This window comes from Oncorhynchus kisutch, linkage group LG18, assembly GCF_002021735.2.
Source record: "Oncorhynchus kisutch isolate 150728-3 linkage group LG18, Okis_V2, whole genome shotgun sequence".
Lineage (NCBI taxonomy): Eukaryota > Metazoa > Chordata > Actinopteri > Salmoniformes > Salmonidae > Oncorhynchus > Oncorhynchus kisutch.
Window position 1 is genome coordinate 10,964,665 of NC_034191.2, and position 24,956 is coordinate 10,989,620.

Consider the following 24,956-nt stretch of genomic DNA (forward strand, 5'->3'; position numbering starts at 1 on the left):
AGAACCCAGAAGGACTAGTCTATAAGAGGCATATAAGAGAGAAAACCAACATGGTCCTATGTTGGACCACCATCTCCAAATGTTCCACTTATAAAAATGACATCATTTATGGATGTTCTGGTTTTATAAATCTAACTTTAAAGGTTCAAGGTGACACGGGCTTAGTTTGTTTACCAACAGCTCTGACTACCCAACATGCAGTTCTCATCTTCCTGATTTCTGATGTTGATAAACAACTTCCTGCCAGGGCATAAGGCCTTCTGGGAAATATCTGGTAGCTTCTCGTTAAATATACCATGAATGGCACAAACAACAGGCCTGTGTGTCAGAGAAAAAGACTAACACCTGACCATAACTCTCTGTCTCTGCCATAACTTCTCTTCCTGTGTCTTACAAGAATATGACTATTCCCCCCCCCCCCCCATCTATCCTCGTTCTCCTCTCCTCCTTATTAATTGAACACTTAATTACCAAAACCGGTCCACTGTCAGGTCCTTACGTCTACCTTCCAATCCAGCAACAGCCAATGTGGATCCTAATAAAATACTAGATCTCCATGACAGTCAGGAGCTGTGTCCCGAAATCGGTCTTGCCTACTACTTACTAAAACTGCAAACTATGTTCTAATAGTTTTACATACTATTTAGAATGTTTTGATTAGTAAATACTACATACTATTACTACTACATTACTACATACTATTTGGAAAGTATTGTTTAGTAAATACTACATACTATTACTACTACATTACTACATACTATTTGGAAAGTATTGTTTAGTAAATACTACATACTATTACTACTACATTACTACATACTATTTAGAACATATTGTTTAGTAAATACTACATACTATTACTACTACATTACTACATACTATTACTACTACATTACTACATACTATTTAGAAAGTACTGTTTAGTAAATACTACATCATATTACATTACTACTACATTACTACATACTATTTAGAACATATTGTTTAGTAAATACTACATACTATTTGAAACGTATTGATTAGAAAATACTATATATTATTACTACTTCATTACTACATATTATTTAGAACGTATTGTTTAGTGAACACTATATACTATTACTACTACATTACTACATACTATTACTACTACATTACTACATACTATTACTACTACATTACTACATACTATTTGGAACACATTGCTTAGTAAATACTACTTACTATTACTGCTACATTACTACATACTATTACATTAATACTACATTACTACATACTATTTAGAACGTATTGTTTAGTAAATACTACATAATATTGAGAAAGTATTGTTTAGTAAATACTACATAAATATATTGTTTAGTAAATACTAGATACTACTACATTACTACATACTATTGAGAAAGTATTGTTTAGTAAATACTACATCATATTACATTACTACTACATTACTACATACTATTCAGAACATATTGTTTAGTAAATACTACATACTACTACATTACTACATACTATTGAGAAAGTATTGCTTAGTAAATACTACATAAATATATTGTTTAGTAAATACTAGATACTACTACATTACTACATACTATTCAGAAAGTATTGTTTAGTAAATACTACATAAATATATTGTTTAGTAAATACTAGATACTACTACATTACTACATACTATTGAGAAAGTATTGCTTAGTAAATACTACATAAATATATTGTTTAGTAAATACTAGATACTACTACATTACTACATACTATTCAGAAAGTATTGTTTAGTAAATACGAAGCAAGAAATATCAACGTACTGATCCTAGTGAGAACATCTAATGTGTAACTGCATTGATTCCTGCTATTCTGTCATTTTGGTCCAGCGCACCCCTCCGGCTTTTCATCTAGTAGAAATACTATTACTATTGACGAAGAGACTCGTCTCTGGAGATCCTGCTTGGTTTTTTTCAGCTGTTGTCAAATAAACGACTCTCTTCCTGAAAGCAGAGCAGTGCAATTCTACTAGATGAAAAGCCGAACTGGGTATGACATTCTGACATTTAAAACGGACTCCATTTTCAATATGTCACATATTGTAAAAAAAAACGGCACTGTCGGAGCTAGAAGCAGTAGCTTTTCGCTACACCCACAATAACATCTGCTAATCACATGTATGTGACCAATAACATTTGATTTGATTTTTAACCAAAATGCCTACTAAGTACGGGTATTCGGACATACCCAGTGAATCCCCCTGAAGCCCAGTCTACCCAGTGAATCCCCCTGATGCCCAGTCTGCCCAGTGAACCCCCCTGATTCCCAGTCTACCCAGTGAATCCCTGTGATTCCCAGTCTACCCAGTGAATCCCCCTGATGCCCAGTCTACCCAGTGAATCCCTGTGATTCCCAGTCTACCCAGTGAACCCCCCTGAAGCCCAGTCTACCCAGTGAACCCCCCTGAAGCCCAGTCTACCCAGTGAACCCCCCTGAAGCCCAGTCTACCCAGTGAACCCCCCTGAAGCCCAGTCTACCCAGTGAATCCCCCTGATGCCCAGTCTACCCAGTGAACCCCCCTGAAGCCCAGTCTACCCAGTGAGTCCCCCTGATGCCCAGTCTACCCAGTGAGTCCCCCTGATGCCCAGTCTACCCAGTGAGTCCCCCTGATGCCCAGTCTACCCAGTGAAACCCCCTGAAGCCCAGTCTACCCAGTGAATCCCTGTGACGCCCAGTGCAGCTCCAGAACATCTGGGCCCCTCATGTTCCACACTGCTTCAGAAAAATGCTTTATCCTCCAGAGAGATACATTTATCTCATTGTACCCAACCATGAAGAGTCCTATTCAAAGACATGTCTGCTATTCAGAAATGAGCAATGCTGCTTTGAGGGGGGGGGGGGGGGGGGGGGGTGGTAGTAGCTAGCTTAATGACTCCAGTGGATTGAATGACAGAATGCCTGATTGATGTGCATCCCTACCCCAACATCTCAGTTGTCTACAGTGGTTTCTTCTCCCTACCCCCACATCTCAGTTGTCTGCATTGGTTTCGTCTCCCTACCCCGACATCTCAGTTGTCTACAGTGGTTTCTTCTCCCTACCTCCTCACATCTCAGTTGTCTGCATTGATTTCGTCTCCCTACCCCAACATCTCAGTTGTCTACAGTGGTTTCTTCTTCCTACCTCCTCACATCTCAGTTGTCTGCATTGGTTTCGTCTCCCTACCCCAACATCTCAGTTGTCTACAGTGGTTTCTTCTCCCTACCTCCTCACATCTCAGTTGTCTACAGTGGTTTCTTCTCCCTACCCCCACATCTCAGTTGTCTACAATGGTTTCTTCTCCCTACCTACCTTTCTTCTCCCTACCTACCAGTCTACCCAGTGAAACCCCCTGAAGCCCAGTCTACCCAGTGAAACCCCCTGAAGCCCAGTCTACCCAGTGAACCCCCCTGAAGCCCAGTCTACCCAGTGAATACCCCGAAGCCCAGTCTACCCAGTGAATCCCCCTGATGCCCAGTCTACCCAGTGAATCCCTGTGATGCCCAGTCTACCCAGTGAATCCCTGTGATTCCCAGTCTACCCAGTGAACCCCCTGAAGCCCAGTCTACCCAGTGAATCCCCCTGATGCCCAGTCTACCCAGTGAACCCCCCTGAAGCCCAGTCTACCCAGTGAGTCCCCCTGATGCCCAGTCTACCCAGTGAGTCCCCCTGATGCCCAGTCTACCCAGTGAGTCCCCCTGATGCCCAGTCTACCCAGTGAAACCCCCTGAAGCCCAGTCTACCCAGTGAATCCCCCTGACGCCCAGTCTACCCAGTGAATCCCTGTGATTCCCAGTCTACCCAGTGAATCCCCCTGAAGCCCAGTCTACCCAGTGAACCCCCCTGATGCCCAGTCTACCCAGTGAGTCCCCCTGATGCCCAGTCTACCCAGTGAGTCCCCCTGATGCCCAGTCTACCCAGTGAGTCCCCCTGATGCCCAGTCTACCCAGTGAGTCCCCCTGATGCCCAGTCTACCCAGTGAGTCCCCCTGATGCCCAGTCTACCCAGTGAGTCCCCCTGATGTCCAGTCTACCCAGTGAAACCCCCTGAAGCCCAGTCTACCCAGTGAATCCCTGTGACGCCCAGTGCAGCTCCAGAACATCTGGGCCCCTCATGTTCCACACTGCTTCAGAACAATGCTTTATCCTCCAGAGAGATACATTTATCTCATTGTACCCAACCATGAAGAGTCCTATTCAAAGACATGTCTGCTATTCAGAAATGAGCAATGCTGCTTTGAGGGGGGGGGGGGGGGGGTGGTAGTAGCTAGCTTAATGACTCCAGTGGATTGAATGACAGAATGCCTGATTGATGTGCATCCCTACCCCCACATCTCAGTTGTCTACAGTGGTTTCTTCTCCCTACCCCCACATCTCAGTTGTCTACAATGGTTTCTTCTCCCTACCCCCACATCTCAGTTGTCTACAATGGTTTCTTCTCCCTACCTACCTTTCTTCTCCCTACCTACCAGTCTACCCAGTGAAACCCCCTGAAGCCCAGTCTACCCAGTGAAACCCCCTGAAGCCCAGTCTACCCAGTGAACCCCCCTGATGCCCAGTCTACCCAGTGAATCCCCCTGAAGCCCAGTCTACCTAGTGAATCGCCCTGACGCCCAGTCTACCCAGTGAATCCCTGTGATTCCCAGTCTACCCAGTCAATCCCCCTGAAGCCCAGTCTACCCAGTGAACCCCCCTGATGCCCAGTCTACCCAGTGAGTCCCCCTGATGCCCAGTCTACCCAGTGAGTCCCCCTGATGCCCAGTCTACCCAGTGAGTCCCCCTGATGCCCAGTCTACCCAGTGAGTCCCCCTGATGCCCGGTCTACCCAGTGAGTCCCCTGATGCCCAGTCTACCCAGTGAGTCCCCCTGATGCCCAGTATACCCAGTGAGTCCCCCTGATGCCCAGTCTACCCAGTGAGTCCCCCTGATGCCCAGTCTACCCAGTGAGTCCCCCTGATGCCCAGTCTACCCAGTGAGTCCCCCTGATGCCCAGTCTACCCAGTGAGTCCCCCTGATGCCCAGTCTACCCAGTGAGTCCCCCTGATGCCCAGTCTACCCAGTGAGTCCCCCTGATGCCCAGTCTACCCAGTGAGTCCCCCTGATGCCCAGTCTACCCAGTGAGTCCCCCTGATGCCCAGTCTACCCAGTGAGTCCCCCTGACGCCCAGTCTACCCAGTGAGTCCCCCTGACGCCCAGTCTACCCAGTGAGTCCCCCTGATGCCCAGTCTACCAGTGAATCCCTGTGACGCCCAGTCTACCCAGTGTGTTGTGTTGGACAGGGAGGATCAGGTGTGTTAGACAGGGAGGATCAGGTGTGTTAGACAGGGAGGATCAGGTGTATTAGACAGGTAGGATCAGGTGTGTTAGACAGGTAGGATCAGGTGTGTTAGACAGGTAGGATCAGGTGTGTTAGACAGGTAGGATCAGGTGTGTTAGACAGGTAGGATCAGGTGTGTTAGACAGGTAGGATCAGGTGTGTTAGACAGGTAGGATTAGGTGTGTTAGTCAGGGAGGATCAGGTGTGTTAGACAGGGAGGATCAGGTGTGTTAGACAGGTAGGATCAGGTGTGTTAGACAGTTAGGATCAGGTGTGTTAGACAGGTAGGATCAGGTGTTATGTTAGACAGGTAGGATCAGGTGTTATGTTAGACAGGTAGGATCAGGTGTTATGTTAGACAGGTAGGATCAGGTGTGTTAGACGGGTAGGATCAGGTGTGTTAGACAGGGAGGATCAGGTGTGTTAGACAGGGAGGATCAGGTGTGTTAGACAGGGAGGATCAGGTGTGTTGTTAGACAGGGAGGATCAGGTGTGTTAGACAGGGAGTATCAGGTGTTGTGCTAGACAGGGAGGATCAGGTGTGTTAGACAGGGAGGATCAGGTGTGTTAGACAGGGAGGATCAGGTGTGTTAGACAGGGAGGATCAGGTGTGTTAGACAGGGAGGGTCAGGTGTGTTAGACAGGGAGGATCAGGTGTGTTAGACAGGGAGGATCAGGTGTGTTAGACAGGGAGGATCAGGTGTGTTAGACAGGGAGGATCAGGTGTGTTAGACAGGGAGGATCAGGTGTGTTAGACAGGGAGGATCAGGTGTGTTAGATAGGGAGGATCAGGTGTGTTAGATAGGGAGGATCAGGTGTGTTAGACAGGGAGGATCAGGTGTGTAATGTTAGACTGGGAGGATCAGCTGTGTTGTGTTAGACAGGGAGGATCAGGTGTGTTAGACAGGGAGGATCAGGTGTTATGTTAGACAGGGAGGATCAGGTGTGTTAGACAGGGAGGATCAGGTGTGTTAGACAGGGAGGATCAGGTGTGTTGTGTTAGACAGGTAGGATCAGGTGTGTTAGATAGGGAGGATCAGGTGTGTTAGACAGGGAGGATCAGGTGTGTAATGTTAGACAGGGAGGATCAGGTGTGTTGTGTTAGACAGGTAGGATCAGGTGTGTTAGACAGGGAGGATCAGGTGTGTTAGACAGGGAGGGTCAGGTGTGTTGGACAGGGAGGATCAGGTGTGTTAGACAGGGAGGATCAGGTGTGTTATGTTAGACAGGAAGGATCAGGTGTGTTAGGTTAGACAGGGAGGATCAGGTGTGTTAGACAGGGAGGATCAGGTTGTGTTAGACAGGGAGGATCCGGTGTGTTGTGTTGGACAGGGAGGATCAGGTGTGTTGTGTTAGACGGGGGGATCAGCTGTGTTGTGTTAGACAGGTAGGATCAGGTGTGTTAGACAGGGAGGATCAGGTGTGTTAGACAGGGAGTATCAGGTGTGTTGTGTTGGACAGGGAGGATCAGGTGTGTTAGACAGGGAGTATCAGGTGTGTTGTGTTGGACAGGGAGGATCAGGTGTGTTAGACAGGGAGTATCAGGTGTGTTGTGTTGGACAGGGAGGATCAGGTGTGGTTAGACAGGGAGTATCAGGTGTGTTAGACAGGGAGGATCCGGTGTGTTGTGTTAGACAGGGAGGATCAGGTGTGTTAGACAGGGAGGATCAGGTGTGTTAGACAGGGAGGATCAGGTGTGTTGTGTTGGACAGGGAGGATCAGGTGTGTTAGACAGGGAGGATCAGGTGTGTTAGACAGGGAGGATCAGGTGTGTTGTGTTGGACAGGGAGGATCAGGTGTGTTAGACAGGGAGGATCAGGTGTGTTAGACAGGGAGGATCAGGTGTGTTAGACAGGGAGGATCAGGTGTGTTAGACAGGGAGGATCAGGTGTGTTAGACAGGGAGGATCAGGTGTGTTGTGTTGGACAGGGAGGATCAGGTGTGTTAGACAGGGAGGATCAGGTGTGTTAGACAGGGAGGATCAGGTGTGTTAGACAGGGAGGATCAGGTGTGTTGGACAGGGAGGATCAGGTGTGTTAGACAGGGAGGATCAGGTGTGTTAGACAGGGAGGATCAGGTGTGTTGTGTTAGACAGGGAGGATCAGGTGTGTTAGACAGGGAGGATCAGGTGTGTTAGACAGGGAGGATCAGGTGTGTTAGACAGGGAGGATCAGGTGTGTTGTGTTGGACAGCGAGGATCAGGTGTGTTAGACAGGGAGGATCAGGTGTGTTAGACAGGGAGGATCAGGTGTGTTAGACAGGGAGGATCAGGTGTGTTAGACAGGGAGGATCAGGTGTGTTGGACAGGGAGGATCAGGTGTGTTGTGTTGGACAGGGAGGATCAGGTGTGTTAGACAGGGAGGATCAGGTGTGTTAGACAGGGAGGATCAGGTGTGTTAGACAGGGAGGATCAGGTGTGTTAGACAGGGAGGATCAGGTGTGTTAGACAGGGAGGATCAGGTGTGTTAGACAGGGAGGATCAGGTGTGTTAGACAGGAAGGATCAGGTGTGTTAGACAGGGAGGATCAGGTGTGTTATACAGGGAGGATCAGGTGTGTTAGACAGGGGGGATCAGGTGTGTTGTGTTGGACAGGGAGGATCAGGTGTGTTAGACAGGGAGGATCAGGTGTGTTAGACAGGGAGGATCAGGTGTGGTTAGACAGGGAGGATCAGGTGTGTTAGACAGGGAGGATCAGGTGTGTTAGACAGGGAGGATCAGGTGTGTTAGACAGGGAGGATCAGGTGTGTTAGACAGGGAGGATCAGGTGTGTTAGACAGGGAGGATCAGGTGTGTTAGACAGGGAGGATCAGGTGTGTTGGACAGGGAGGATCAGGTGTGTTGTGTTGGACAGGGAGGATCAGGTGTGTTAGACAGGGAGGATCAGGTGTGTTAGACAGGGAGGATCAGGTGTGTTAGACAGGGAGGATCAGGTGTGTTAGACAGGGAGGATCAGGTGTGTTAGACAGGGAGGATCAGGTGTGTTAGACAGGAAGGATCAGGTGTGTTAGACAGGGAGGATCAGGTGTGTTATACAGGGAGGATCAGGTGTGTTAGACAGGGGGGATCAGGTGTGTTGTGTTGGACAGGGAGGATCAGGTGTGTTAGACAGGGAGGATCAGGTGTGTTAGACAGGGAGAATCAGGTGTGTTAGACAGGGAGGATCAGGTGTGTTAGACAGGGAGGATCAGGTGTGTTAGACAGGGGAGGATCAGGTGTGTTAGACAGGGAGGATCAGTGTGTTAGACAGGGAGGATCAGGTGTGTTAGACAGGGAGGATCAGGTGTGTTAGACAGGGAGGTCAGGTGTGTTAGACAGGGAGGATCAGGTGTGTTAGACAGGGAGGATCAGGTGTGTTAGACAGGGAGGATCAGGTGTGTTAGACAGGGAGGATCAGGTGTGTTAGACAGGGAGGATCAGGTGTGTTAGACAGGGAGGATCAGGTGTGTTAGATAGGGAGGATCAGGTGTGTTAGATAGGGAGGATCAGGTGTGTTAGACAGGGAGGATCAGGTGTGTAATGTTAGACTGGGAGGATCAGCTGTGTTGTGTTAGACAGGGAGGATCAGGTGTGTTAGACAGGGAGGATCAGGTGTTATGTTAGACAGGGAGGATCAGGTGTGTTAGACAGGAGGATCAGGTGTGTTAGACAGGGAGGATCAGGTGTGTTGTGTTAGACAGGTAGGATCAGGTGTGTTAGATAGGGAGGATCAGGTGTGTTAGACAGGGAGGATCAGGTGTGTAATGTTAGACAGGGAGGATCAGGTGTGTTGTGTTAGACAGGTAGGATCAGGTGTGTTAGACAGGGAGGATCAGGTGTGTTAGACAGGGAGGGTCAGGTGTGTTGGACAGGGAGGATCAGGTGTGTTAGACAGGGAGGATCAGGTGTGTTATGTTAGACAGGAAGGATCAGGTGTGTTATGTTAGACAGGGAGGATCAGGTGTGTTAGACAGGGAGGATCAGGTGTGTTAGACAGGGAGGATCCGGTGTGTTGTGTTGGACAGGGAGGATCAGGTGTGTTGTGTTAGACGGGGGGATCAGCTGTGTTGTGTTAGACAGGTAGGATCAGGTGTGTTAGACAGGGAGGATCAGGTGTGTTAGACAGGGAGTATCAGGTGTGTTGTGTTCGACAGGGAGGATCAGGTGTGTTAGACAGGGAGTATCAGGTGTGTTGTGTTGGACAGGGAGGATCAGGTGTGTTAGACAGGGAGTATCAGGTGTGTTGTGTTGGACAGGGAGGTCAGGTTGTGTTAGACAGGGAGTATGCAGGTGTGTTAGACAGGGAGGATCCGTTGTGTGTTGTGTTAGACAGGGAGGTATCAGGTGGTGTTTAGACAGGGAGGACAGGTGGTTAGACAGGGAGGATCAGGTGTGTTTGTTGGACGGGGAGGATGCAGGTGTTGTTAGACCAGGGAGGATCAGGTGTGTTTGTTGGACAGGGAGGGATCAGGTTGTGTTAGACGGGGGGAGGCTCAGGTGTGTTAGACGGGGAGGATCAGGTGTGTTAGAACAGGGGGATCAGGTGTGGTTTAGACAGGGAGGATCAGGTGTTTAGACAGGGGAGGATCCCGGTTGGGTTGTGTTGGACAGGGAGGATCAGGTGTGTTTAGACAGGGCAGGATCAGGTGTGTTAGACAGGGAGGATCAGGTGTGTTAGACAGGGAGGATCAGGTGTGTTGGACAGGGGACCCAGGATTAACAGGGGTCAGGTGGTTAGACAGGGAGGAATCAGGTGTGTTGTGTTAGACAGGGAGGATCAGGTGTGTTAGACAGGGAGGATCAGGTGTGGTTAGACAGGGAGGATCAGGTGGTGTTAGACAGGAGGATCAGGTGTGTTGGACAGGGAGGATCAGGTGTGTTGACAGGGAGGATCAGGTGTGTTGTGTTGGACAGGAGGATCAGGTGTGTTAGACAGGGAGGATCAGGTGTGTTAGACAGGGAGGATCAGGTGTGTTAGACAGGGAGGATCAGGTGTGTTAGACAGGGAGGATCAGGTGTGTTAGACAGGGAGGATCAGGTGTGTTAGACAGGGAGGATCAGGTGTGTTAGACAGGGAGGATCAGGTGTGTTAGACAGGGAGGATCAGGTGTGTTATACAGGGAGGATCAGGTGTGTTAGACAGGGGGGATCAGGTGTGTTGTGTTGGACAGGGAGGATCAGTGTGTTAGACAGGGAGGATCAGGTGTGTTAGACAGGGAGGATCAAGGTGTGTTAGACAGGGAGGATCAGGTGTGTTAGACAGAGGACAGGGAGGATCAGGTGTGTAATGTAGACTGGGAGGATCAGCTGTGTTGTGTTAGACAGGGAGGATCAGGTGTGTTAGACAGGGAGGATCAGGTGTTATGTTAGACAGGGAGGATCAGGTGTGTTAGACAGGGAGGATCAGGTGTGTTAGACAGGGAGGATCAGGTGTGTTAGATAGGGAGGATCAGGTGTGTGTTAGACAGGGAGGATCAGGTGTGTAATGTTAGACTGGGAGGATCAGCTGTGTTGTGTTAGACAGGGAGGATCAGGTGTGTTAGACAGGGAGGATCAGGTGTTATGTTAGACAGGGAGATCAGGTGTGTTAGACAGGGAGGATCAGGTGTGTTAGACAGGGAGGATCAGGTGTGTTGTGTTAGACAGGTAGGATCAGGTGTGTTAGATAGGGAGGATCAGGTGTGTTAGACAGGGAGGATCAGGTGTGTAATGTTAGACAGGGAGGATCAGGTGTGTTGTGTTAGACAGGTAGGATCAGGTGTGTTAGACAGGGAGGATCAGGTGTGTTAGACAGGGAGGGTCAGGTGTGTTGGACAGGGAGGATCAGGTGTGTTAGACAGGGAGGATCAGGTGTGTTAGACAGGGAGGATCAGGTGTGTTGTGTTGGACAGGGAGGATCAGGTGTGTTAGACAGGGAGGATCAGGTGTGTTGTGTTGACAGGGAGGATCAGGTGTGTTAGACAGGGAGGATCAGGTGTGTTAGACAGGGAGGGATCAGGTGTGTTAGACAGGGAGGATCAGGTGTGTTAGACAGGGAGGATCAGGTGTGTTAGACAGGGAGGATCAGGTGTGTTGTGTTGGACAGGGAGGATCAGGTGTGTTAGACAGGGAGGATCAGGTGTGTTAGACAGGGAGGATCAGGTGTGTTAGACAGGGAGGATCAGGTGTGTTGGACAGGGAGGATCAGGTATGTTAGACAGGGAGGATCAGGTGTGTTAGACAGGGAGGATCAGGTGTGTTGTGTTAGACAGGGAGGATCAGGTGTGTTAGACAGGGAGGATCAGGTGTGTTAGACAGGGAGGATCAGGTGTGTTAGACAGGGAGGATCAGGTGTGTTGGACAGGGAGGATCAGGTGTGTTGGACAGGGAGGATCAGGTGTGTTGTGTTGGACAGGGAGGATCAGGTGTGTTAGACAGGGAGGATCAGTGTTGTTAGACAGGGAGGATCAGGTGTGTTAGACAGGGAGGATCAGGTGTGTTAGACAGGGAGGATCAGGTGTGTTAGACAGGGAGGATCAGGTGTGTTAGACAGGGAGGATCAGGTGTGTTAGACAGGAAGGATCAGGTGTGTTAGACAGGGAGGATCAGGTGTGTTATACAGGAGGATCAGGTGTGTTAACAGGGGGGATCAGGTGTTGTTGTGTTGGACAGGGAGGATCAGGTGTGTTAGACAGGGAGGATCAGGTGTGTTAGACAGGGAGGATCAGGTGTGTTAGACAGGGAGGATCAGGTGTGTTAGACAGGGAGGATCAGGTGTGTAATGTTAGACTGGGAGGATCAGCTGTGTTGTGTTAGACAGGGAGGATCAGGTGTGTTAGACAGGGAGGATCAGGTGTTATGTTAGACAGGGAGGATCAGGTGTGTTAGACAGGGAGGATCAGGTGTGTTAGACAGGGAGGATCAGGTGTGTTAGATAGGGAGGATCAGGTGTGTTAGACAGGGAGGATCAGGTGTGTAATGTTAGACTGGGAGGATCAGCTGTGTTAGACAGGGAGGATCAGGTGTGTTAGACAGGGAGGATCCGGTGTGTTGTGTTGGACAGGGAGGATCAGGTGTGTTGTGTTAGACGGGGGGATCAGCTGTGTTGTGTTAGACAGGTAGGATCAGGTGTGTTAGACAGGGAGGATCAGGTGTGTTAGACAGGGAGTATCAGGTGTGTTGTGTTCGAGCAGGGAGGATCAGGTGTGTTAGACAGGGAGTATCAGGTGTGTTGTGTTGGACAGGGAGGATCAGGTGTGTTAGACAGGGAGTATCAGGGTGTGTTGTGTTGGACAGGGAGGATCAGGTGTGTTAGACAGGGAGTATCAGGTGTGTTAGACAGGGAGGATCCGGTGTGTTGTGTTAGACAGGGAGGATCAGGTGTGTTAGACAGGGAGGATCAGGTGTGTTAGACAGGGAGGATCAGGTGTGTTGTGTTGGACAGGGAGGATCAGGTGTGTTAGACAGGGAGGATCAGGTGTGTTGTGTTGGACAGGGAGGATCAGGTGTGTTAGACAGGGAGGATCAGGTGTGTTAGACAGGGAGGATCAGGTGTGTTAGACAGGGAGGATAAGGTGTGTTAGACAGGGAGGATCAGGTGTGTTAGACAGGGAGGATCAGGTGTGTTGTGTTGGAACAGGGAGGATCAAGGTGTGTTAGACAGGGAGGGATCAGGTGTGTTAGACAGGGAGGATCAGGTGTGTTAGACAGGGAGGATCAGGTGTGTTGGACAGGGAGGATCAGGTATGTTAGACAGGGAGGATCAGGTGTGTTAGACAGGGAGGATCAGGTGTGTTGTGTTAGACAGGGAGGATCAGGTGTGTTAGACAGGGAGGATCAGGTGTGTTAGACAGGGAGGATCAGGTGTGTTAGACAGGGAGGATCAGGTGTGTTGGACAGGGAGGATCAGGTGTGTTGGACAGGGAGGATCAGGTGTGTTGTGTTGGACAGGGAGGATCAGGTGTGTTAGACAGGGAGGATCAGGTGTGTTAGACAGGGAGGATCAGGTGTGTTAGACAGGGAGGATCAGGTGTGTTAGACAGGGAGGATCAGGTGTGTTAGACAGGGAGGATCAGGTGTGTTAGACAGGGAGGATCAGGTGTGTTAGACAGGAAGGATCAGGTGTGTTAGACAGGGAGGATCAGGTGTGTTATACAGGGAGGATCAGGTGTGTTAGACAGGGGGGATCAGGTGTGTTGTGTTGGACAGGGAGGATCAGGTGTGTTAGACAGGGAGGATCAGGTGTGTTAGACAGGGAGGATCAGGTGTGTTAGACAGGGAGGATCAGGTGTGTTAGACAGGGAGGATCAGGTGTGTAATGTTAGACTGGGAGGATCAGCTGTGTTGTGTTAGACAGGGAGGATCAGGGTGTGTTAGACAGGGAGGATCAGGTGTTATGTTAGACAGGGAGGATCAGGTGTGTTAGACAGGGAGATCAGGTGTGTTAGACAGGGAGGATCAGGTGTGGTTAGATAGGGAGGATCAGTTGTGTTAGACAGGGAGGATCAGGTGTGTAATGTTAGACTGGGAGGATCAGCTGTGTTGTGTTAGACAGGGAGGATCAGGTGTGTTAGACAGGGAGGATCAGGTGTTATGTTAGACAGGGAGGATCAGGTGTGTTAGACAGGGAGGATCAGGTGTGTTAGACAGGGAGGATCAGTGTGTTGTGTTAGACAGGTAGGATCAGGTGTGTTTAGATAGGGAGGATCAGGTGTGTTAGACAGGGAGGATCAGGTGTGTAATGTTAGACAGGGAGGATCAGGTGTGTTGTGTTAGACAGGTAGGATCAGGTGTGTTAGACAGGGAGGATCAGGTGTGTTAGACAGGGAGGGTCAGGTGTGTTGGACAGGGAGGATCAGGTGTGTTAGACAGGGAGGATCAGGTGTGTTAGACAGGGAGGATCAGGTGTGTTGTGTTGGACAGGGAGGATCAGGTGTGTTAGACAGGGAGGATCAGGTGTGTTGTGTTGGACAGGGAGGATCAGGTGTGTTAGACAGGGAGGATCAGGTGTGTTAGACAGGGAGGATCAGGTGTGTTAGACAGGGAGGATCAGGTGTGTTAGACAGGGAGGATCAGGTGTGTTAGACAGGGAGGATCAGGTGTGTTGTGTTGGACAGGGAGGATCAGGTGTGTTAGACAGGGAGGATCAGGTGTGTTAGAACAGGGAGGATCAGGTGTGTTAGACAGGGAGGATCAGGTGTGTTGGACAGGGAGGATCAGGTATGTTAGACAGGGAGGATCAGGTGTGTTAGACAGGGAGGATCAGGTGTGTTGTTAGACAGGGAGGATCAGGTGTGTTAGACAGGGAGGATCAGGTGTGTTAGACAGGGAGGATCAGGTGTGTTAGACAGGGAGGATCAGGTGTGTTGGACAGGGAGGATCAGGTGTGTTGGACAGGGAGGATCAGGTGTGTTGTGTTGGACAGGGAGGATCAGGTGTGTTAGACAGGGAGGATCAGGTGTGTTAGACAGGGAGGATCAGGTGTGTTAGACAGGGAGGATCAGGTGTGTTAGACAGGGAGGATCAGGTGTGTTAGACAGGGAGGATCAGGTGTGTTAGACAGGGAGGATCAGGTGTGTTAGACAGGAAGGATCAGGTGTGTTAGACAGGGAGGATCAGGTGTGTTATACAGGGAGGATCAGGTGTGTTAGACAGGGGGGATCAGGTGTGTTGTGTTGGACAGGGAGGATCAGGTGTGTTAGACAGGGAGGATCAGGTGTGTTAGACAGGGAGGATCAGGTGTGTTAGACAGGGAGGATCAGGTGTGTTAGACAGGGAGGATCAGGTGTGTAATGTTAGACTGGGAGGATCAGCTGTGTTGTGTTAGACAGGGAGGATCAGGTGTGTTAGACAGGGAGGATCAGGTGTTATGTTAGACAGGGAGGATCAGGTGTGTTAGACAGGGAGGATCAGGTGTGTTAGACAGGGAGGATCAGGTGTGTTAGATAGGGAGGATCAGGTGTGTTAGACAGGGAGGATCAGGTGTGTAATGTTAGACTGGGAGGATCAGCTGTGTTGTGTTAGACAGGGAGGATCAGGTGTGTTAGACAGGGAGGATCAGGTGTTATGTTAGACAGGGAGGATCAGGTGTGTTAGACAGGGAGGATCAGGTGTGTTAGACAGGGAGGATCAGGTGTGTTGTGTTAGACAGGTAGGATCAGGTGTGTTAGATAGGGAGGATCAGGTGTGTTAGACAGGGAGGATCAGGTGTGTAATGTTAGACAGGGAGGATCAGGTGTGTTGTGTTAGACAGGTAGGATCAGTGTGTTAGACAGGGAGGATCAGGTGTGTTAGACAGGGAGGGTCAGGTGTGTTGGACAGGGAGGATCAGGTGTGTTAGACAGGGAGGATCAGGTGTGTTATGTTAGACAGGAAGGATCAGGTGTGTTATGTTAGACAGGGAGGATCAGGTGTGTTAGACAGGGAGGATCAGGTGTGTTAGACAGGGAGGATCCGGTGTGTTGTGTTGGACAGGGAGGATCAGGTGTGTTGTGTTAGACGGGGGGATCAGCTGTGTTGTGTTAGACAGGTAGGATCAGGTGTGTTAGACAGGGAGGATCAGGTGTGTTAGACAGGGAGTATCAGGTGTGTTGTGTTGGACAGGGAGGATCAGGTGTGTTAGACAGGGAGTATCAGGTGTGTTGTGTTGGACAGGGGAGGATCAGGTGTGTTAGACAGGGAGTATCAGGTGTGTTGTGTTGGACAGGGAGGATCAGGTGTGTTAGACAGGGAGTATCAGGTGTGTTGTGTTGGACAGGGAGGATCAGGTGTGTTAGACAGGGAGGATCAGGTGTGTTGGACAGGGAGGATCAGGTGTGTTGTGTTGGACAGGGAGGATCAGGTGTGTTAGACAGGGAGGATCAGGTGTGTTAGACAGGGAGGATCAGGTGTGTTAGACAGGGAGGATCAGGTGTGTTAGACAGGGAGGATCAGGTGTGTTAGACAGGAAGGATCAGGTGTGTTAGACAGGGAGGATCAGGTGTGTTATACAGGGAGGATCAGGTGTGTTAGACAGGGGGATCAGGTGTGTTGTGTTGGACAGGGAGGATCAGGTGTGTTAGACAGGGAGGATCAGGTGTGTTAGACAGGGAGGATCAGGTGTGTTAGACAGGGAGGATCAGGTGTGTTAGACAGGGAGGATCAGGTGTGTTAGACAGGGAGGATCAGGTGTGTTAGACAGGGAGGATCAGGTGTGTTAGACAGGGAGGATCAGGTGTGTTAGACAGGGAGGATCAGGTGTGTTAGACAGGGAGGATCAGGTGTGTTAGACAGGGAGGATCAGGTGTGTTAGACAGGGAGGATCAGGTGTGTTAGACAGGGAGGATCAGGTGTGTTAGACAGGGAGGATCAGGTGTGTTAGACAGGGAGGATCAGGTGTGTTAGACAGGGAGGATCAGGTGTGTTAGACAGGGAGGATCAGGTGTGTTAGATAGGGAGGATCAGGTGTGTTAGACAGGGAGGATCAGGTGTGTAATGTTAGACTGGGAGGATCAGCTGTGTTGTGTTAGACAGGGAGGATCAGGTGTGTTAGACAGGGAGGATCAGGTGTTATGTTAGACAGGGAGGATCAGGTGTGTTAGACAGGGAGGATCAGGTGTGTTAGACAGGGAGGATCAGGTGTGTTGTGTTAGACAGGTAGGATCAGGTGTGTTAGATAGGGAGGATCAGGTGTGTTAGACAGGGAGGATCAGGTGTGTAATGTTAGACAGGGAGGATCAGGTGTGTTGTGTTAGACAGGTAGGATCAGGTGTGTTAGACAGGGAGGATCAGGTGTGTTAGACAGGGAGGGTCAGGTGTGTTGGACAGGGAGGATCAGGTGTGTTAGACAGGGAGGATCAGGTGTGTTATGTTAGACAGGAAGGATCAGGTGTGTTATGTTAGACAGGGAGGATCAGGTGTGTTAGACAGGGAGGATCAGGTGTGTTAGACAGGGAGGATCCGGTGTGTTGTGTTGGACAGGGAGGATCAGGTGTGTTGTGTTAGACGGGGGATCAGCTGTGTTGTGTTAGACAGGTAGGATCAGGTGTGTTAGACAGGGAGGATCAGGTGTGTTAGACAGGGAGTATCAGGTGTGTTGTGTTCGACAGGGAGGATCAGGTGTGTTAGACAGGGAGTATCAGGTGTGTTGTGTTGGACAGGGAGGATCAGGTGTGTTAGACAGGGAGTATCAGGTGTGTTGTGTTGGACAGGGAGGATCAGGTGTGTTAGACAGGGAGTATCAGGTGTGTTAGACAGGGAGGATCCGGTGTGTTGTGTTAGACAGGGAGGATCAGGTGTGTTAGACAGGGAGGATCAGGTGTGTTAGACAGGGAGGATCAGGTGTGTTGTGTTGGACAGGGAGGATCAGGTGTGTTAGACAGGGAGGATCAGGTGTGTTAGACAGGGAGGATCAGGTGTGTTGTGTTGGACAGGGAGGATCAGGTGTGTTAGACAGGGAGGATCAGGTGTGTTAGACAGGGAGGATCAGGTGTGTTAGACAGGGAGGATCAGGTGTGTTAGACAGGGAGGATCAGGTGTGTTAGACAGGGAGGATCAGGTGTGTTGTGTTGGACAGGGAGGATCAGGTGTGTTAGACAGGGAGGATCAGGTGTGTTAGACAGGGAGGATCAGGTGTGTTAGACAGGGAGGATCAGGTGTGTTGGACAGGGAGGATCAGGTATGTTAGACAGGGAGGATCAGGTGTGTTAGACAGGGAGGATCAGGTGTGTTGTGTTAGACAGGGAGGATCAGGTGTGTTAGACAGGGAGGATCAGGTGTGTTAGACAGGGAGGATCAGGTGTGTTAGACAGGGAGGATCAGGTGTGTTGGACAGGGAGGATCAGGTGTGTTGGACAGGGAGGATCAGGTGTGTTGTGTTGGACAGGGAGGATCAGGTGTGTTAGACAGGGAGGATCAGGTGTGTTAGACAGGGAGGATCAGGTGTGTTAGACAGGGAGGATCAGGTGTGTTAGACAGGGAGGATCAGGTGTGTTAGACAGGGAGGATCAGGTGTGTTAGACAGGGAGGATCAGGTGTGTTAGACAGGAAGGATCAGGTGTGTTAGACAGGGAGGATCAGGTGTGTTATACAGGGAGGATCAGGTGTGTTAGACAGGGGGGATCAGGTGTGTTGTGTTGGACAGGGACGATCAGGTGTGTTAGACAGGGAGTTCAGGTGTGTTAGACAGGGAGGATCAGGTGTGTTAGACAGGGAGTATCAGGTGTGTTGTGTTGGACAGGGAGGATCAGGTGTGTTAGACAGGGAGTATCAGGTGTGTTGTGTTGGACAGGGAGGATCAGGTGTGTTAGACAGGGAGTATCAGGTGTGTTAGACAGGGAGGATCCGGTGTGTTGTGTTAGACAGGGAGGATCAGGTGTGTTAGACAGGGAGGATCAGGTGTGTTAGACAGGGAGGATCAGGTGTGTTGTGTTGGACAGGGAGGATCAGGTGTTTAGACAGGGAGGATCAGGTGTGTTAGACAGGGAGGATCAGGTGTGTTGTGTTGGACAGGGAGGATCAGGTGTGTTAGACAGGAGGATCAGGTGTGTTAGACAGGGAGGATCAGGTGTGTTAGACAGGGAGGATCAGGTGTGTTAGACAGGGAGGATCAGGTGTGTTAGACAGGGAGGATCAGGTGTGTTTTGTTTTGGACAGGGAGGATCAGGTGTGTTAGACAGGGAGGATCAGGTGTGTTAGACAGGGAGGATCAGGTGTGTTAGACAGGAGGATCAGGTGTGTTTGGACAGGGAGGATCAGGTATGTTAGACAGGGAGGATCAGGTGTGTTAGACAGGGAGGATCAGGTGTGTTGTGTTAGACAGGGAGGATCAGGTGTGTTAGACAGGGAGGATCAGGTGTGTTAGACAGGGAGGATCAGGTGTGTTAGACAGGGAGGATCAGGTGTGTTGGACAGGGAGGATCAGGTGTGTTGGACAGGGAGGATCAGGTGTGTTGTGTGGACAGGGAGGATCAGGTGTGTTAGACGGGAGGATCAGGTGTGTTAGACAGGGAGGAGGGTGTGTTAGACAGGGAGGATCAGGTGTGTTAGACAGGAGGATCAGGTGTGTTAGACAGGGAGGATCAGGTGTGTTAACAGGGAGGATCAGGTGTGTTAGACAGAAGGTCAGGTGTGTTAGACAGGGAGGATCAGGTGTGTTATACAGGGAGGATCAGGTTGTTTAGACAGGGGGGATCAGTGTGTTTGTGTTGGACAGGGAGGATCAGGTGTGTTAGACAGGGAGTTCAGGTGTGTTAGACAGGGAGGATCAGGTGTGTTAGACAGGGAGGATCAGGTGTGTTAGACAGGGAGGATCAGGTGTGTAATGTTAGACGGGAGGATATCAGCTGTGTTGTGTTAGACAGGGAGGATCAGGTGTGTTAGACAGGGAGGATCAGGTGTTATGTTAGACAGGGAGGATCAGGTGTGTTAGACAGGGAGGATCAGGTGTGTTAGACAGGGAGGATCAGGTGTGTTAGATATAGGAGGATCAGGTGTGTTAGACAGGGAGGATCAGGTGTGTAATGTTAGACTGGGAGGATCAGCTGTGTTGTGTTAGACAGGGAGGATCAGGTGTGTTAGACAGGGAGGATCAGGTGTTATGTTAGACAGGGAGGATCAGGTGTGTTAGACAGGGAGGATCAGGTGTGTTAGACAGGGAGGATCAGGTGTGTTGTGTTAGACAGTAGGATCAGTGTGTTAGATAGGGAGGATCAGGTGTTTTTAGACAGGGAGGATCAGGTGTGTAATGTTAGACAGGGAGGATCAGGTGTGTTGTGTTAGACAGGTAGGATCAGTGTGTTAGACAGGGAGGATCAGGTGTGTTAGACAGGGAGGTCAGGTGTGTTGGACAGGGAGGATCAGGTGTGTTAGACAGGGAGGATCAGGTGTGTTATGTTAGACAGGAAGGATCAGGTGTGTTATGTTAGACAGGGAGGATCAGGTGTGTTAGACAGGGAGGATCAGGTGTGTTAGACAGGGAGGATCCGGTGTGTTGTGTTGGACAGGGAGGATCAGGTGTGTTGTGTTAGACGGGGGGATCAGCTGTGTTGTGTTAGACAGTAGGATCAGGTGTGTTAGACAGGAGGATCAGGTGTGTTAGACAGGGAGTATCAGGTGTGTTTGTTCGACAGGGAGGATCGGGTGTGTTAGACAGGGAGTATCAGGTGTGTTGTGTTGGACAGGAGGATCAGGTGTGTTAGACAGGGAGTATCAGGTGTGTTGTGTTGGACAGGAGGATCAGGTGTGTTAGACAGGGAGTATCAGGTTGTTAGACAGGGAGGATCCGGTGTGTTGTGTTAGACAGGGAGGATCAGTGTGTTTAGACAGGGAGGATCAGGTGTGTTAGACAGGGAGGATCAGGTGTGTTGTGTGGACAGGGAGGATCAGGTGTGTTAGACAGGAGGATCAGGTGTGTTAGACAGGGAGGATCAGGTGTGTTGTGTTTGGACAGGGAGGATCAGGTGTGTTAGACAGGGAGGATCAGGTGTGTTAGACAGGGGATCAGGTGTGTTAGACAGGGAGGATCAGGTGTGTTAGACAGGGAGGATCAGGTGTGTTAGACAGGGAGGATCAGGTGTGTTGTGTTGGACAGGGAGGATCAGGTGTGTTAGACAGGGAGGATCAGGTGTGTTAGACAGGGAGGATCAGTGTGTTAGACAGGGAGGATCAGGTGTGTTGGACAGGAGGATCAGGTATGTTAGACAGGAGGATCAGGTGTGTTAGACAGGGAGGATCAGGTGTGTTGTGTTAGACAGGGAGGATCAGTGTGTTAGACAGGGAGGATCAGTGTGTTAGACAGGGAGGATCAGGTGTGTTAGACAGGGAGGATCAGGTGTGTTGGACAGGAGGATCAGGTGTGTTGGACAGGAGGATCAGTGTGTTGTGTTGGACAGGGAGGATCAGGTGTGTTAGACAGGGAGGATCAGGTGTGTTAGACAGGGAGGATCAGGTGTGTTAGACAGGGAGGATCAGGTGTGTTAGACAGGAGGATCAGGTGTGTTAGACAGGGAGGATCAGGTGTGTTAGACAGGGAGGATCAGGTGTGTTAGACAGGAAGGATCAGGTGTGTTAGACAGGAGGATCAGTGTGTGTTATACAGGGAGGATCAGGTGTGTTAGACAGGGGGGATCAGGTGTGTTGTGTTGGACAGGGAGGATCAGGTGTGTTAGACAGGAGGATCAGGTGTGTTAGACAGGGAGGATCAGGTGTGTTAGACAGGGAGGATCAGGTGTGTTATACAGGGAGGATCAGGTTGTAATGTTGACTGGGAGGATCAGCTGTGTTGTGTTAGACAGGAGGATCAGGTGTGTTAGACAGGGAGGATCAGGTTTTATGTTAGACAGGGAGGATCAGGTGTGTTAGACAGGGAGGATCAGGTGTGTTAGACAGGGAGGATCAGGTGTGTTAGATAGGGAGGATCAGGTGTGTTAGACAGGGAGGATCAGGTGTAATGTTAGACTGGGAGGATCAGCTGTGTTGTGTTAGACAGGGAGGATCAGTGTGTTAGACAGGGAGGATCAGGTGTTATGTTAGACAGGAGGATCAGGTGTGTTTAGACAGGGAGGATCAGGTGTGTTAGACAGGGAGGATCAGGTGTGTTGTGTTAGACAGGTAGGATCAGGTGTGTTAGATAGGGAGGATCAGGTGTGTTAGACAGGGAGGATCAGGTGTGTAATGTTAGACAGGGAGGATCAGGTGTGTTGTGTTAGACAGGTAGGATCAGGTGTGTTAGACAGGGAGGATCAGGTGTGTTAGACAGGGAGGGTCAGGTGTGTTGGACAGGGAGGATCAGGTGTGTTAGACAGGGAGGATCAGGTGTGTTATGTTAGACAGGAAGGATCAGGTGTGTTAGATAGGGAGGATCAGTGTGTGTTAGACAGGGAGGATCAGTGTGTAATGTTAGACAGTGGAGGATCAGGTGTGTTGTGTTAGACAGGTAGGATCAGGTGTGTTAGACAGGGAAGGAATCAGGTGTGTTAGACAGGGAGGGTCAGGTGTGTTGGACAGGGAGGAATCAGGTGTGTTAGACAGGAGGATCAGGTGTGTTATGTTAGACAGGAAGGATCAGGTGTGTTATGTTAGACAGGGAGGATCAGGTGTGTTAGACAGGGAGGATCAGGTGTGTTAGACAGGGAGGATCCGGTGTGGTTGTGTTGGACAGGGAGGATCAGGTTGTGTGTTGTTAAGACGGGGGGATCAGCTGTGTTGTGTTAGACAGGTAGGATCAGGTGTGGTTAGACAGGGAGGATCAGGTGTGGTTAGACAGGGAGTATCAGGTGTGTTGTGTTGGACAGGGAGGATCAGTGTGTTAGACAGGGAGTATCAGGTGTGTTGTGTTTGGACAGGGCAGGATCAGGTGTGTTAGACAGGGAGTATCAGGTGTGTTGTGTGTTGGACAGGGAGGATCAGGTGTGTTAGACAGGGAGTATCAGGTGTGTGTATGTGTTGGAACAGGGAGGATCAGAGGTGGTGTAGACAGGGAGTAATCAGGTGTGTTGTGTTGGACAGGGAGGATCAGGTGTGTTAGACAATGGAGTATCAGGTGTGTTAGACAGGGAGGATCCGTGTGTTGTGTTAGTACAAGGGAGGAGCAGTGTGTTAGAACAGAGGGAGGATCAGGTGTGTTAACAGGGAGGATCAGGTGTGTTGTGTTGGACAGGGAGGATCAGGTGTGTTAGACAGGAGGATCAGGTGTGTTAGACAGGGAGGATCAGGTGTGTTGTGTTGGACGGGAGGATCAGGTGTGTTAGACAGGGAGGATCAGGTGTGTTAGACAGGGAGGATCAGGTGGTGTTAGACGGGGAGGATCAGGTGTGTTAGACGGGAGGATCAGGTGTGTTTGTGTTGGACAGGGAGGATCAGGTGTGTTAGACAGGGAGGATCAGGTGTGTTAGACAGGGAGGATCAGGTGGTGTTAGACAGGGAGGATCAGGTGTGTTGGACAGGGAGGAATCAGGTGTGTTAGACAGGGAGGATCAGGTGTGTTAGACAGGGAGGATCAGGTGTGTTGTGTTAGACAGGGAGGATCAGGTGTGTTAGACAGGGAGGATCAGGTGTGTTAGACAGGGAGGATCAGGTGTGTTAGACAGGGAGGATCAGGTGTGTTTGTGTTGGACAGCGAGGATCAGGTGTGTTGAGACAGGGAGGTCAGGTGTGTTAGACAGGGATGATCAGGTGTGTTAGACAGGGAGGATCAGTGTGTTAGACAGGGAGATCATGGTGTGTTGGACAGGAGGATCAGGTGTGTTGTGTTGGACCAGGGAGGATCAGGTGTGTTTAGACAGGGAGGATCAGGTGTGTTAGACAGGGAGGATCAGGTGTGTTAGACAGGGAGGATCAGGTGTGTTAGACAGGGAGGATCAGGTGTGTTTAGACAGGGAGGATCAGTGTGTTAGACAGGAAGGATCAGGTGTGTTAAACAGGGAGGATCAGGTTGTGTTATACAGGGAGGATCAGGTGTGTTAGACACGGAGGATCAGGTGTGTTAGACAGGGAGGATCAGGTGTGTTAGCAGGGAGATCAGGTGTGTTAGACAGGGGAGGATCAGGTGTGTTAGACAGGGAGGATCAGGTGTGTTAGACAGGGAGGATCAGGTGTGTTAGACAGGGAGGATCGGTGTGTTAGACAGGGAGGATCAGGTGTGTTAGACAGGGAGGATCAGGTGTGTTAGACAGGGAGGATCAGGTGTTAGTTTACCTGTGGCCTTCTCTGGGTTTGTTGCACATATAGCAGAGCCAGCTGCCCTCCTCTTCACTGAATCCAAACAGGTGAAAGAAACGCACCTCCTGCAGATGGATCTGCAGACTATCCAGGTCCTACACAGAGAGAAGAAAGTCCCCCTAAGCATGCTGGTCCTGGGGCTCTGTTCATAAACACACACCACAGAGTCCCAGGACAACAACACAAACACACCCCACAGAGTCCCAGGACAACAACACAATTAGACCCAACCAAATTATGAGAAAACAAAACGATAATTACTTGACACATTGGAAAGAATTGACAAAAAAAAACAGAACAAACTAGAATGCTATTTGGCCCTACACAGAGAGTACACAGCGGCAGAATACCTGACCACTGTGAATGACCCAAACTTAAGGAAAGCTTTGACTATGTACAGACTTAGTGAGCATAGCCTTGCTATTGAGAGAGGCCGCAGTAGGCAGACATGGCTCTCAAGAGAAGACAGGCTGTGAAAAGGGCAACCAGTGAAGAAAAGAGAAACCAGTGATGAACAAACACCATTGTAAATGTCTTCATTCTTTTGGAACTTTTGTGTAATGTTTGCTGTTCAGTTTATATTGTTTATTTCACTTTTGTTTATTATCTATTTCCCTTGATTTGGCAATGTACACATATGTTTCCCATGACAATAAAGTCCTTTGAATTGAAATGAGAGAGAGAAAGAAATAAAGATGATTTATTTTACGTCTGGTTTACTAACACTCAAAGAGACATGTAAGAGCTAGTACAATGAACATGGGCACAATAACTAGGACCATCTGTGTGTTAGAGAGAGAGAGAGAGAGAGAGAGAGAGAGAGAGAGAGAGAGAGAGAGAGAGAGAGAGAGAGAGGGAGAGAGGGAGAGAGAGAGAGAGAGAGAAAAGGAGAGGGAGTGAGAGAGAGAGAGAGAGAGAGACAGAGAGAGAGAGAGAGAGAGAGAGAGAGAGAGAGAGAGAGAAAAAGGAGAGGGAGTGAGAGAGAGAGAGAGAGAGAGA

General features: G+C 49.8%; 1 protein-coding gene across 1 annotated transcript in view; it reads right to left on the minus strand.

Annotated features, from left to right (window-relative positions):
- LOC109909615 (ventricular zone-expressed PH domain-containing protein-like) overlaps nucleotides 1-24,956 on the minus strand; it is a 231,597-nt gene that overhangs the window by 33,241 nt on the left and 173,400 nt on the right. Inside the window, 2 exon segments of the mRNA XM_031795382.1 lie at nucleotides 23,934-23,955; nucleotides 23,957-24,052. Of these exon segments, the coding sequence (XP_031651242.1) occupies nucleotides 23,934-23,955; nucleotides 23,957-24,052 (118 nt within the window).